Source organism: Nelumbo lutea, chromosome 4 (genome assembly GCF_056320005.1).
Source record: "Nelumbo lutea isolate HS-2025 chromosome 4, American lotus-T2T, whole genome shotgun sequence".
Classification (NCBI taxonomy): Eukaryota; Viridiplantae; Streptophyta; class Magnoliopsida; order Proteales; family Nelumbonaceae; genus Nelumbo; species Nelumbo lutea.
In genome coordinates, this window is record NC_142687.1 from 33,588,753 (window position 1) to 33,603,514 (window position 14,762).

General features: G+C 39.8%; 1 protein-coding gene across 8 annotated transcripts in view; it reads left to right on the forward strand.

Annotated features, from left to right (window-relative positions):
• The window catches only part of LOC148855084 (P-loop containing nucleoside triphosphate hydrolases superfamily protein), a 50,807-nt gene that overhangs the window by 32,007 nt on the left and 4,038 nt on the right, over positions 1 to 14,762 (forward strand). For all 8 annotated transcript variants that reach the window (XM_088986413.1, XM_088986414.1, XM_088986417.1 and 5 more), the window contains 7 exons: positions 62 to 205; positions 318 to 392; positions 477 to 653; positions 773 to 858; positions 1,519 to 1,573; positions 2,521 to 2,646; positions 2,764 to 2,877. In XM_088986413.1, coding sequence (XP_088842539.1) covers positions 62 to 205; positions 318 to 392; positions 477 to 653; positions 773 to 858; positions 1,519 to 1,573; positions 2,521 to 2,646; positions 2,764 to 2,877 — 777 coding nt within the window. The remainder of the gene's footprint in view (positions 1 to 61; positions 206 to 317; positions 393 to 476; positions 654 to 772; positions 859 to 1,518; positions 1,574 to 2,520; positions 2,647 to 2,763; positions 2,878 to 14,762) is intronic.

Genomic DNA, 14,762 nt, shown 5'->3' on the forward strand with positions numbered 1-14,762 from the left:
TCAGATGATGGAGAGAAGAACTCTGTGATCCTACAATTTATTTTTAATTAATAATTGACAGGTAGGAGGCGTGCATTCGCATCTCATTTCTAGAGTTCAAAGGGACAAAAACCGGGTTGGATGTTTTATGTCACAGAATGAAATTATGATGACAGTGTTTCCCATGTTCCAGCAATACATCGAACCCCATCTTGTTCATGCACATGTTAGTTGACTGGGAAATTATCTCAGAGTACTTGTTTAAGACATTTTTTCGCTCCTGAGAGTTGGTTGTGTGGATAACTTCATTAATGTTATGTTTTCTGGTCTTATTTCAGCTTAAAATTCGAAATGACTTTGATCCTGTGCTTTCTCCTGAGAGCTCACTGTTTATTCTTAAAAGTAATAAACAGGTAAAATCATTCAAAGTGCTTTTGTCCTGAAATTCCTCTAAAGTGCTTTCACATGATATTTTGTTGTTTCCTTCTCTATTTCAGGTGGCATATAAGGACATATTGGGAATACTTGACCCTGCAAAGTTCTGCAGTTCTGCTCAGAATTTTACTGATATATATTTACGGCTACCTGGAACACCTTCTAATGGACAGCTGGCTGAAAGTGAATGCATACGAGTTCGGATGTGTGAAGGCAGATTTGCATTATTAATACGTGAGGTTGGTCCTTACATTTATTAAAACATTCTTTTTCTGGTCTATGTTCTGGTTTATGCTTTATCAAAGTGGCTTTAACTTGCATGCGAGAGCTTGACTGCTTTATGCAATGTTTCTGTTAGCCAATTAGAGAAGGAAACTTTATCATACAGCCTAAAGTGGATTTTGACATCAGCATAAGCACAGTTGCTGGACTTCTTAACCTTGGGTAAGAAGAGCACATTGAAGTAGGACCTAATTGTCATATGTAATCCTTTTCTGGTGGTGCATCTTATGCTTCTTGGCAGTGGGGAAATCACAGATGCCTTTTCTGGATATGCTATCTATCTCTCTTCCTTTTTCTTTTGTGCTTATTAGTATGTATCAAATCTATTGCTCTTAACTTTCTTCTATTAATGTTATTTAAAAAAAAAAAAAGCTTTCTTGATTAATGTTAGAGTCATCAAGAAATTGGTCCAAGCCTTGAAGGTACTTCCTTTTCTATGAGATTTGTAACAAAATAAACAGCATACTATTCCAATTCCACTAGCAGGGCCATGTTTTCAGAACCTAGAAATTGAAATTGAAGTTGATTTTTCTTTCAGAGCTTATCATCCTGGTAGTTTCTATGGGACTTTTACAACCTACTGCAAAATTTTTGGTTGGTCTATAGAGTTATGGGGCCCACAGGAACTCTTGACTCTAAAAAACTTTATTTCAAGTGACTTATTTTTCCTTACAAAACTGATCTAAAAAATGCAAGAAAGTTCCAGAATGCAAAACTGAATGATGTGGTCCACTAACAGTAAAATTTTCTTTATTTTTTCTTGCCAGCCAAGCATCTTACAGAATGTTGATATGCCATTTGCCTGTTCTTGTCCAATGCCAGGTATCAAGCTGTGGCATACATTGAAGCATCTGCATTAATTTACCAAGATGGAAAGGTTTGTTGATTTTTCTGTTCTGCCATTTTTATTGGATAATTCCTCATAGAAAGATCACTTGTTAGACAAAGTTAACATTATGAGAATAAATTTGCTTACTTGGGGAAGATGTAAAATAGCAAGAAAATATCTCATTATCATTACCACTCAGGAGCTTGTCTCTGAATACTATAGGCCCTTGGATCTCTAGCTGTGATTGTAGGGAAACTGATGCCAGTGCTCCTTTACTGCCCTCAGGTGGTGCTTGCACCAAAGAATATGTGTCATTTTCACTTTAACCCACTTAAGTGCACAGTACTTCACCCATGATGGTTCCCATTTATCCAGCAACTTCTGCTATCTAAGGATTAACACTCATCCAATTTTTGGATTTTGATCCAATCAACCCCAGATTGTCTTAAGCCTTGTAAAAGAAGGCCATTACCCAATGTTGGTCTTCAGCCTCATCTTCCAAGAAAATTGGGTAAACCTATTATGTATTTGATAACAATCTCAAGGAATATTTGTGATACCATGTCGGTGAATCCAATCAACCCCAGATTGTCTTAAGCCTTGTAAAAGAAGGCCATTACCCAATGTTGGTCTTCAGCCTCATCTTCCAAGAAAATTGGGTAAACCTATTATGTATTTGATAACAATCTCAAGGAATATTTGTGATACCATGTCGATGAAGATGAAACCAAATTTTTTATTTAGGGAAAAGACTCCAGTATGATTCATCTATCTTGATCAGTTACTCTTGATGAGGAATATTTTATACAAATTTCTTTCTTTTATCATATCATTTGTTTCTTGAGTTCCTTATTTGCATATTTCTTCACGTTGGAATTATTTGATAAGAGACTTGGAAACATGTACTTTTCATTTTTTCAACATGAGTATGTTAAGGGTTCAGAATCTGATTTTCATAGCTTTAAGCTTACAGTGCATATCTATCATGTCCATAGATTCTTATTGAGGTCGATCATCTACAAGATGTCCCAAATCCTTACATTCAAATTAAAGGAACAAATAAAGATGTAGTGGCTGCTGCTGGTTCATCGCTTAGCCTGGATAGTTCATATACAACCAAGGTTTGTTATTCAATATGTAATCCAATTCCTAGGTGTGCTTACCTGTGTATTCGTGTGCTTGAGCATGATGACATTGATTTCATTGATTATTCTTATTCCCCTCCTGCATCCGCACAGAGTTATCTTCAAATTATTCTGGAAAGCTTGCCAGCATTTGAAAGAAGCTCAATAGGAATTCATAGTCACCAAGCTACAAGATTGCAAGAACTTGTGGATTTCATTCAATCTCAGGTATGTCAATCGGATTTCTATTTGCAAAATATAATATAAAAATGATCTATTATAGAGAGAAGTTCTTGGGTACCTTGCTATGCTTATTTGTTGAGTCAGATAACTGTGACCAAGGTTTAAAATCTCAAATTGAACTCATTGAAGGGAATCCAAATTACTTTGAAACATTGATAGGAACTTGCTGAAGTCAATCAAACCTTGTACGTTTGTGGTAAAAGTAATTTAATAAATTGAAGTTTTCTATTGTTAGAATGGTTCGGGAAGAAGGTCAAAATGCTTCCACTTTCTGTGTCACCAACGGTTTGTGTTATATACGCATGTGTAGGGTGGTTGGCATTTAGAGGGAGTTGAAAGTTACACCTACAGTGATTCAGAGTGAGAATGGACTGAATGGGCCTTAGTGTTCTTTATTTCTTTTTAGTATTTAAAAGTGATATTTCTTAGTTATGGGCCTTATGGGCCTTCTTTTATTTTCTTTAATTATTTCTTTAGTACTGGCTGCCCCATTAAGGGCATCCAAGTAATTGTACTCTGACTTAGAATTATTAATAAAAGTAATGAAAGGGGGCTAGAGAGAGAGGTTTGAATTCTTCTTTTCTCTCTTCCCTTCTTTTCTTCTTCCACAACCTATTGCTGAAGCTTCTTTCTTCTTCTTTCTCTTTATTTCTTTTCTTTTCTTGCATTATCTGAATTACTGTAGGTGTAATTTTCAACTTTCTATTAGAGCGAGTTCTCACTTTTGACTTTTTTCTCCTTTGTTTGCCCATGCATAGTGTGTATGAGAACTGATCAGTTGATCAATCAGCTACATATGCAGCCCAATTAGGAAGGTTTTTGGAGAGTTTTGTGGAGGCTTTTCATCCTTAGTTGAAGCGTATGGCAGGTTCTTGGAGATTTTTCCCGAAAACCCTAGATAACTGGAGAAACCTTGTTACAGGTCATAGAGACAGTTTGAACCAGGCGCTTGGGGATCATAGGTAAGCCTTTTGATTTCTATTAGGGGTGGTTTTGGTTGGATTGAATTCTAGAACCTTTGGAAGGGGCAGTTGAAGTTTCTCTCTTTCTCTCATCCCACAGGACCTTGTGAAACCCTAATTTTTGGGGGTCGAAAGGCTTCTTTTTGCTTAGAACAGTAAATCTAGCCTAGTAAGCCCTAATTTGATTTTCGTTTGCATTTGTTACTCAATGGAGCAAGCTGGAGGAGAGACCAAATATTCCACAATTTTCGGGTTTGGACATGGGGGTCAGTGGAGAACTTTTTTGGGGTTGTGACTACTGTGAAGCTAGATGGGACCAATTATTTAGCTTGGTCTCAATCTATTAAGATACATGTGTGTAGTAGAGGAAAATGGGGTTATATTACCGGGAGCAAGAAGAAACCGAAGGGGGATGATCCTACTTGGTTAGTGAATTCTATGCAACCACACATTAGTCAGCATTACCTGTGGATGGAAATGGCAAAAGAAGGCCCATTCGGCCCATTCTCACTACAGAGGATCTATCTATCATCTATGGAATAAGCTGTTTGACATGGTGATTTAAGAATCTCTGAAAGAAGCACATTTGATAGTTACTTTTTTCCATATCATGAAATATTCCTTTAATATATGTCCATGTTATGTTCTTTGTAAATAGACTTCACTTGGCATGTGCTGATGGAAATGATTGTTTTTATCAGTATTGCCAATGAAGTAACATGATGGCTAGAAGGTGCCTAGGTGCTTATGGAAGTACAATAATGAGAGGAGGAAATTCAAGTGGCTGGTGCGGGAGATGGAAGTTAAGATACGTTGGGTTAAAAGATCGGCTAATTCCCTAGCTGACGGTTTAGCTAAACAAGGGGCAGAAAGGGATTCACTTTTTTGGGCCAAGCTATAACTTTAGTGTGTTTTCCTTCCTTTTCTTGAGGTTCTTTGTTGCTCTTGGAAGATAAGTGTGTTTTTCTTCCTATTGTAAATCTTCTATTGATGAATTAATGAAAGTGTTATTGATCAGAAAAAAAAAGGTGCCTAGGTGCTGAGTATTCAACCACCAAGTAAGATGTGCTAAATTTATGATCATGATGCAATTTAATCTTTTTGCTAATAAAGTTTGCAAATATGCAAATAAAGGATATTTTGTACAACATTGTAGCATAAAATCCCTATTTTGAAAGCACAGAAATTAAGGTTGGATGGGATGAGACAGGGATAGTCTTTGTTTTTCTGGAAGAGACTTTTGATTGTCTGATGACTTTTCCTTGTTCATCTCAAGTCCTCTACACTAGCATACCACTTTGTGGAAGATACCTAAAAAGAACTCCTTTATTGTTCTTTTATTTTATGTTGTGTTTCTGTTTTACATATCTCCACCCAAGCACATGCCACTACAAACACTTAAAACAATGATGTTAAGATCAGAGTTGCAATAAGTTTTATGGCTGCAACTTGGGTGGCCCCAACTGAAGAATGGCCAGGGCTAGCCCGAACTTTTTTAGGGTTTCTGTTTAAAATTTTGGGCTTTGGGTTGGGCCCAAGTTCAAAAACTAGGGCCTAGCAAAATCATGGCCTAGGCTTGGGGTAAGGCATTAGGTAGCCCAAGCCTGACCAAAATTTTCGCCCGTTGTAGGTCCAAATCCAATCATAGCTTGACTTCAATGAACATATATACTAAAAATATGCTGGAAATTATAAATATGGTGTCAAAATGCTATGTTGTAATATAATAAATATTTTTTTCAGAATTTTTAGCAAAATAAGGTTCATTTTCAATAATATGAAAGTAATGATACGTGCAACCCAACAGACCCACCCAACCTAAGCCCAACCCGATGCAGGTTGGGCTTGGGTTGACACAGTTTGGCCAGCCCACCCAAGTTGCAACCCTAGTAACTTTAGGGATGATTTATGGGAGAAAGAAGGTGGAATCTCATACCCTAGCTGTGATACAAAGTTTTATGGAGTTTTTATGTTGTAAGTAGTGATTTCAACTAGTCTTTGACCTGGCTGGTCAGATTGGTGACCCGATACACAATCCTAATTTGGGTCAACCTCTACCCCACTAGGTTGTAGAAAAAACCCATTGAATTGGTCAGCAACCCATTGATCTTAATGTAGAGGAGATGGGCCGAATGGCCCATAGACTGTCACTTCATGTTATGTTATGTTTCTTTTTGTTATGGGCCTTATTCTAGGCCCATACTCTGTAGTGTTTTATTTTTTGTATTTTTCTGCCCACTCAAGGGCTTCTCTGTAATTTATCAAAGATTAACTTAAATAAAAGGTATTAGAGTGTTAGAGGGAGGTTTAAGTTCGAACTCCTCATCCTCTAACTCTCCTTGCCGTAGTTCTCTCTCTCTCTCTCTCTCCTCTTCTCTAATCTTCTCTTGTTAGTTTTCTAGCACAGTCCCTACTTCTAGGACTGTTTTTCAACTTGGTATCAGAGCGGGTCGTTACTTTGCGTGTCCCTCATGTGGTTCTAGTTCAGCCAACTGCATGAGGAGGTTCTAGGGCTGAATGTTTACAGTCATTCGCCTGGTTCTTGGAGGTCATTGGAGGGTGCCCAAGTTTCTATACACTTGGAGAAGGGTTCGGTGACCAGGAGGAATTAGAGAGCAAGTTTTTTCCAGCCTGATTTGAAATCAGAGAAAAGGGTTTTCGAAGCTAGCTCAGAGAGCAAAGAGTTCGGCCTGGTTTGAAGTTCAAACCAGAGATACTGTAAGTTGTTTTCTCAAGTTCTTTGCTGAGTTATTTTTGTTATTTGGGAGGACTGTTAAAGCATTCAAAGCACACCTCCATTCGGCCCACTGTTGCTGAACTGATTTCTAGGTTATTCTAGAAGTATTGTTCGGCTGTTTTTGGGCTTCCAAACTGTTGAAAACTGATTTAAATTAAGTGGTACAAGCCTCTACTTTAGTTCAGCTGTTTCTTGGACCTAGACAAAGTGTTCTTGAAGTGATTTCTGCTTGTTAACAGTGAAGTGTTGACTGTTGCATGCATAGTGTTTGTAAAAGGTCCTCTTAGGTATTGTGGACTGTTTTCTTTGTTCTCCTTGGGAAATTATTGTTGGGAACCAAAAATACATATTGTTTGGAGGCCTGCTGATTGTTCCTTGAAGGCTGAACCAGGGTTTCTTCTCTTTGAAAGTGCTGCCACCGAACTTGGTTCTCACGGCTGTCAGTTCAGAACTGAGTTTGTGTGTTGCTGTGTTTGCTATTAGTTCAACTCAATCTGAGTTCTTTGAAGTCAGATCACTTTTAAAGGCTTGCCGAAACCCTAATTGAAACTATTACATAATGGACTACTCAGAAATTGAGAACAAGAGCACTGCTGAATATGGACATAATTCGGGAACTACAACTGATTCCTTGTTGGTTGTAACTACAGTTAAATTGGATGGAACCAATTATTTGGCCTGGTCACAATCCGTAAAAATTCATATTTGCAGTAGAGGAAAGTGGGGGTTTATCTCTGGGAGCAAGAAAGCTCCCCCAGAAGAGGATCCCTCCTATGAGAAATGGGTGCAGGAGAATTATACAGTGATTGGGTGGCTTGTGAACTCAATGCAGCCACAGATTAGCCAACATTACTTGTGGATGAACTCGGCTAAATAAATCTGGGATAGTGTTGCAGAAACTTACTCCCAGAAGTTGAATGGTGCCAGAGCCTACAAATTGAGAAGTGATGTGAAGAATCTAAGGCAGGGGAGAAGTCACTTGCAGCATACTTCTCAACCCTGAAATCTCTATGGCAAGAGATTGATTTGATAGAAGCTGTGACATGGGATACCCCCAAGGATGCTGAAACCTACAGGAAATTGGTTGAAAGGAATAGGGTCTTTGAGTTCTTGACAGGGCTGAACTCTGAATACGACATTACAAAGCAAAACATCTTGTCCAAGGAAGATGTTTCATTGTCACAAGCATATACTTTGGTCAGTAGTGAAGAAAGTAGGAGGCAAGTGCAGGTTCAAGGAGTCGATATCAATGATCATTTTGCAAATATGGGAATTAAACCCAAAGGGGTTACAGGAGCTCACAGTGGCACAGGAAGGAGGTGGTGTGTGAATATTGTAAGAAGTCGAAACACACAAAAGACAAGTGCTGGAAATTGCATCACAATCTTGTACCTATCAGATTCCAAAAGAAGAATGATAGTAGAAAGACAGGAAATGCACATGCAGCCACAAGCACAGATACAGAGGTTGAATCTACCAGTGCACAGTTGGCAGCCAGGAAAGCTGAATATGAGAATTTTGGAAAGATGATCAGTCATCTTGAAGGTGTATCTTCATCATCCATCCCTTCTGGAAGTCCAGCCACCATTGCATTTGCTCACTCAGGTATAAGGGCTTCTGCTAACCATGCATCCACCTTAGTTAAACACAAAACCCCTTGGATCATAGACTCAGGTGCTTCTGATCACATGACCAACCTTTCCACTTTGTTTGTTTCATATGATTTACTTCCTGGCCGTGACAAAATCACCTTAGCTGATGGTTCACTTGCCCCTATTTCTGGCAAGGGAACTATCAAGGCTACAGACTCCTTACTCTTATCTTCCACTCTTCATGTGCCTAAATTAAATACCAACTTATTATCTGTAAGTAGCCTGACCAAGTCATTGAATTGTTGTGTAACATTTTTCCCTTCTCACTGTGTTTCAGGACCTGAAGTCTCAGAAGGTGATTGGGAGTGGCCATGAAGCGAATGGAATATACTTGCTCGACAACTCTGGCCAATGCTTTGATCATCCCAAGAATGTTGCTTTTTGTTCTACTTTTTCAGAGTCTGTTAGTCAAATTATGTTGAGTCATTGTCGGTTGGGTCATTTACCTTTTTTTGCTTTAAGCCATTTGTTTCCAAAATTGTTTAAGGGAGTCAGTGTGTCCAGTCTCAATTGTGAGTCCTGTCAATTGTCAAAGCATTGTAGAAAAAATTACCCTGTGAGCAATAAAAGATCCTCTTTTCCTTTTCATATCGTGCACTCTGATGTGTGGGGGCCTTACCACTTATCCTCTATGGGGAGTTACAGATATTTTATCTTGTTTATTGATGACTTTTCTAGATTCACTTGGATATACTTAATGAAATCCCGGGATGAAGTCCCAAGACTTGTGAGGCAATTTCATGAGCTTGTTTTAATTCAATTTGATACCAGAATTAAGGTTTTCAGATCTGACAATACAAAAGAGTATTTTGAGAAGAGTTTATCCTTGTATCTCTCTGACATGGGGGTTATTCATCAAAGCTCCTGTGTTAGAACCCCTGAACAAAATGGAGTTGCTGAGAGGAAAAATAGACATATTGTTGAAGTTGCAAGGAGCCTTTTGTTTGCCTCGCATGTTCCCACAAGATTTTGGGGTGATGCTGTACTTACTGCTACCTACCTCATAAACCGTATGCCATCTAGGGTTTTAGGGTTTAAATCCCCCTTCTATCTTCTTCACCCAAACAAGGATCTCTTCCCAATTCCTCTTCGTGTGTTTGGTTGTACCTGCTATATTCACATTCCAAGTGTGCAGAGACATAAGTTTGAACCGAAAGCCCACAAATGCATCTTCCTTGGTTACTCCCCCACACAAAAGGGTTATTGTTGTTTTGATCCAAAGACTGGCACCCGACATGTCTCTATGGATGTTACCTTTGATGAACTTTCTCCTTTTTATGGTTCCTTTTATGAAGGACATTATCCACAGGGGGAGAGTTTGTCACAAGTTTTTGCCCTTCCTCTTCTTGTCCCAGTTGAGTCTCTTGACAAACCTGTATCCTCACCAAATGAATCAAAGGAGGATCAATCACTTCATACCTCTTGTCCTAGTGCCCCTATTTCTTTACCTCCTCGTCCTATCCATAATCCCAAAGTGTATCAAAGGCAGAGATCTAGGAATGAGCAAGTAGTTTCCTTTACAACAGATGGGGCTCATACATTCCCAATCACAGATGAGATAACAGGTACTGCTTCAGCTCCTTTGGAATCATCATTCCCAGACCTTGATGTCCCCATTGATGTTAGGAAAGGGAAGCGGAAGTGTACTGCACACTGCATTTCCAGACACCTTTCTTATGACCTGCTTTCTCCTTCATACTTTGCCTATCTCTCTTCTGTTGCTTCTAACCCCATTCCTAGGTCTGTCTCAGAAGCTCTTGGGATCCAGAATGGAGAGATGCCATGGAGACCGAAATGGATGCTCTACATGCAAATGGTACTTGGGAGGTGGTGGATTTGCCTAAAGGAAAGGATCCAATTGGGTGCAAGTGGGTTTTTTACTATTAAATACAGGGCTAATGGAACTATTGAGAGGTACAAGGCCAAACTTGTTGCAAAAGGCTACACACAGACATGGGATTGACTACCTGGAGACTTTTGCCCCTGTTGCCAAGATGACATCTGTGAGGGTTCTTTTATCTCTAGTAGTTCACTTTGATTGGCCTCTCTATCAGTTAGATGTAAAGAATGCATTTCTGAATGGTGACTTACATGAGGAAGTCTACATGTGTCTTCCTCCAGGGATGTATGGGAAAGATATGCAAGGAAAGGTATGCAAATTGAAGAAATCTCTTTATGGTCTCAAACAATCTCCTAGAGCCTGGTTTGAGAGATTTAGAGCTGCACTCGTTAAATTCGGCTATGTTCAGACACAGTCAGATCATACTCTGTTTGTGAAGAAAAGTAAATCTCTAGCAGTGTATCTCATTTTGTATGTTGATGACATTATAGTGACTGGTGATGATGCCTTAGGCATTCTGGCCCTTAAGTCTTTCCTCCGTACAGAATTTGAGATTAAGGATCTGAGGGAGTTGAGATACTTCCTTGGCATAGAAGTTGCCAGATCCAAGGATGGGATTCTTATTTCCCAAAGGAAATATGTTCTTGATTTGTTGTCTGAAACTGGAAACTGGGTGCAAGACCAGCTGTAACTCCCATTGATATGAGTCACAAACTTTCAGCTTCGGATGGAACTTTGTTGGAAGACAAAGGGGTTTTTCAGAGACTTATTGGGAAGTTTCTGTACCTGTGCATGACTAGACCAGATATTGTGTATGTTGTCAGTTGCATTAGCCAGTTCATGCATGCTCCAAGAGATACTCATATGGCAGCAGCAGAACGGATTTTGTGCTATCTGAAAGGCTCTCCAGGGAAAGGAATTCTATTTACCAAGCATGGTCATCTAAAACTTGAAGCCTATACTGATGCTGATTGGGCTGGAAATTTTGATGATAGAAAATCTACTTCAGGGTATTGCAGTCTGGTGGCTGGTAATGTTGTCTCTTGGAGGAGTAAGAAACAATCTGTTGTGGCCTGATCCCCCGCAGAAGCAAAGTATAGAGCCATGGCACATGGAGTCTCGGAATTGTTGTGGCTAAGGTCCTTAATGAAAGAACTTGGGATTGATCATGACAAACCCATGATGTTGTACTGTGATAATCAGGCTGCCATCAACATTGCTCACAACCCGGTACAACATGATCGAACCAAACATATTGAAGTTGATCGACACTTTATTCGAGAAAGAGTCTCCTCCGGAGAAGTGTGTCTTCCATTCATTATTTCTGAAGGACAATTGGCAGACTTTCTCACCAAGGGCATCTCCAAGGCAAGGCTTCATCATGACACTAGCAAGCTGGGCATGATTAACATCTATGCTCAGCTTGAGGGGGAGTGTAGCGGAGATGGGCCAAATGGCCCATAGACTGTCACTTCATGTTATGTTATGTTTCTCTCTGTTATGGGCCTTATTCTGGGCCCATACTCTGTAGTGTTCTGTTTTTTGTATTTTTCTGCCCACTCAAGGGCTTCTCTGTAATTTATCAAAGATTAACTTAAATAAAAGGTATTAGAGTGTTAGAGGGAGGTTTAAGTTCGAACTCCTCATCCTCTAACTCTCCTTGCCGCAGTTCTCTCTCTCTCTTCTTCTCTAATCTTCTCTAATCTTCTCTTGTTAGTTTTTTTTGGTTTTCTAGCGTAGTCCCTACTTCTAGGACTGTTTTTCAACTCATAACAATTGAATCATTGACCCATTTGACTTGTTCAATGGGTTACTAGTAGGGGTGCAAGTTGGGCGGTTGGGCCGGGTTTATGATCAACCCGGGCCTGGCCCTAAAATTTGGGCTTAAGGCCCGAGCCCAAGGTCAAGCTTGATTTTCCCAACTCGAGCCCAGTCCACACTGTAATTTGATGAACTCGGGTTGGGGGCCCAGGCTGGGCCTAGGCTGGTCAATGAACCCACTCTAAAATTATACATATATATATGTATTTATGCAAATATGTATACTATATATATATAATATATGCAAAATATGTATGTATATATATGTAACTATGTATGCAAAATTAACATATATATACGTGTGTATAGTTGGGCTGGGTTCAAGCTACCTAAGGGCTAGGCTTGGGCCCAGCCCGAAAAATAGAAAAGCCTAATTTCTTGGGCCCGAGCCCAGCCTGTGTAAAATTTTGGGCTTGGCTGGTTTGGGCTCGAGTTGGGCCGGTTCGAGCTTGGGTTGGGCCCACCCAAGTTTTTTTTTATCAGTAATAGGAAACTTTCATTAATTTATATGAAAATTAAAATACAAAGGTAAGGGGAGGTAAACCCTCTTACCACCCCCCAACAATAAGATTACATAGTAGCCTAAAACAAATGACTTCTTCACACCCCATGTTTGGCCAAAGTATCTGCAAATGAATTAGCACATCTTTTAACCCACCAGACATGCACATCCATTCCTTGGGTTAGCCACTTGAAATGTCTTTTTTCATTAATGTAAGCCCATAACCCGTCGTTTTCCTTCTCTATCCAACCAATTACCACTTGCGAATCACCTACAATAATCAACTTATTTATATTCAACTCCTTAGCCCTTTTTACCCCCTCTAGGAGGGCCTGAATCTCTTCTCTCAAAGAGTCTCCAACTCCAATTGGTCCAGAAAAAAGAGCTATAACTGAAGTATATTGAACTTGCCTCTGTTCTGAACACACCACCAACCCCTGATGGCCCTGGGTTTCCTTCATTGCTCCCATCAAAGTTGAGTTTGATAAAGCCTTCCATCGGAGGGGTCCACGTCGGAAAGACATTCAGTCTACTGGGAGCTAAGACAACTATCTCCTGCCAATTATTCATGATGGTCTCTATTGAAACATCGTCAAAGAGATTCATTGTTTTTACCCATTGTGCTACCCTCAATGAAATTACTTATATAATCGTGTCCCTACTTCTTTCTTTTTCAGCAAATATCCTTTGGTTCCTTTCCTCCCAAATCGTCCAACAAACTGCTGCCTTAGTACACCTCCACAAGATTTTTTCCCTCTTTTTGATCCGGCAACCAACTGCATAGGTGAAGAGGCTACGAATGCATGATGGAGGAGTCCACCTGCAACCAAATAAAGAGAGAAACCACTCCCAAATAGAAGAAATAAAAGGGCAGGATATAAGTAAATGAGAACAAGACTGACCATCCGCTTTACAAAGGGTACACCAGTGCGGGGACAAGCACCAAAAAGGCTTCTTTCTTTGAAGAGGATCGTAGGTATTAATTGTTTCCAAAGCTATTTCCCAACAGAGTGCTCCAACCCTAGGCGGGACCGGTCTTCCCCACACTTCTTTAGAAGGAAAGGGTGAGGCAGGAGCAACAGAAGAGTGGGCCAGGGCACTGAAAAAGGAGGCACAACTGAAAGAGCCAGAAGAAGAGAGGGTCCAGATTCGGGAATCCCCCTTAATCGGATCTAAAGAAACCTTTTGGAGAACCTGAATCAAGGACCACACCAAATCCTTCTCAGAATCTCTAAGGCCTCGTCTGAAACCCAAATCTGAATTAATCTGAAGTCCTGGGCCAACGGAAGACACTAAAGAAAAGGCAGTTAAGTTTTTTGTATCTAGAAAGGGAGAAAAGGGAAGGAAATTGATCTTTAAGAGGTGTCTCCCCCACCCACACATGCTCCCAGAATCTCACCATATTTCCAGAACACAAATTATACCTGACAAAGGGTAGAAAACAAGGTAGAATGGCATGGATGGCTTTTCAAGGTGTTGTTGCTGAAGCTCTAGCCGAAATTCCAGCATCCCAACCATCTGCCGTCAGCCCGTGAATGCTCTTTATCACTTTTGTCCACAGTTTGTCTTGGTCCACGGGAAATCTCCACAGCCACTTACCCAGTAAGGTTGTATTCCCTCTTCTGAATATTCCCAATTCCTAGACCCCCTAACTTCTTACTTCTAATCATCAATTCCCATCTCACCCTATGATCCCTCCTCTCATCATCTGGTTCCCATAGAAAGCCCCTAGTTACTAGGTTTTGTAGTAGGTAGTCAAGGGTATTTTAGTCTTTATGTTCTCTTATTAATAGTTGCTTTGTCTCTTTTATCTCAGTTAAAGTTATGTATCCCATACTTAATTAGGGACATAAAAGTCCTTGTACTTAAACTCCAAAACATATAAATAAGAGGGTGGTCATTGAGAGAGGGCGATTTTCTCTCCAGCCATTTCTCTCTATTCTCCTCTTCTCTATTCTCTTTCTCTCATTTTTGACCTAGAAATGAACCAGTGTTAATCAGACCACTAACATGATACACTACAAGAGTGTATCAACTTTATCAAAGTACTTTAATCTACAGTAAGGAAATTAGAGCCTTGAGGAGTATTATGCTAGTATGGAAAACCTCTGGAATGAGCTTAATTAATGTATATCATCCTTTGACATCTAATGTTAAAATTCAGTAACAACAATGGGAACAACTTCATGTGACTAGGTTTTTAGTGGGTTTGAAATTTGAATATAAGTCAGTTAGAGCACAAGTATTAGGTGGTTCTGCTCTTCCCTCTCTTGAGGAGGTGTTTGCCCAACTTCATAGGATCTCTATTAGGCCTTCAGAGAGTCATACCATCTCTGGCAAGTCTGCTTTTGCAGCA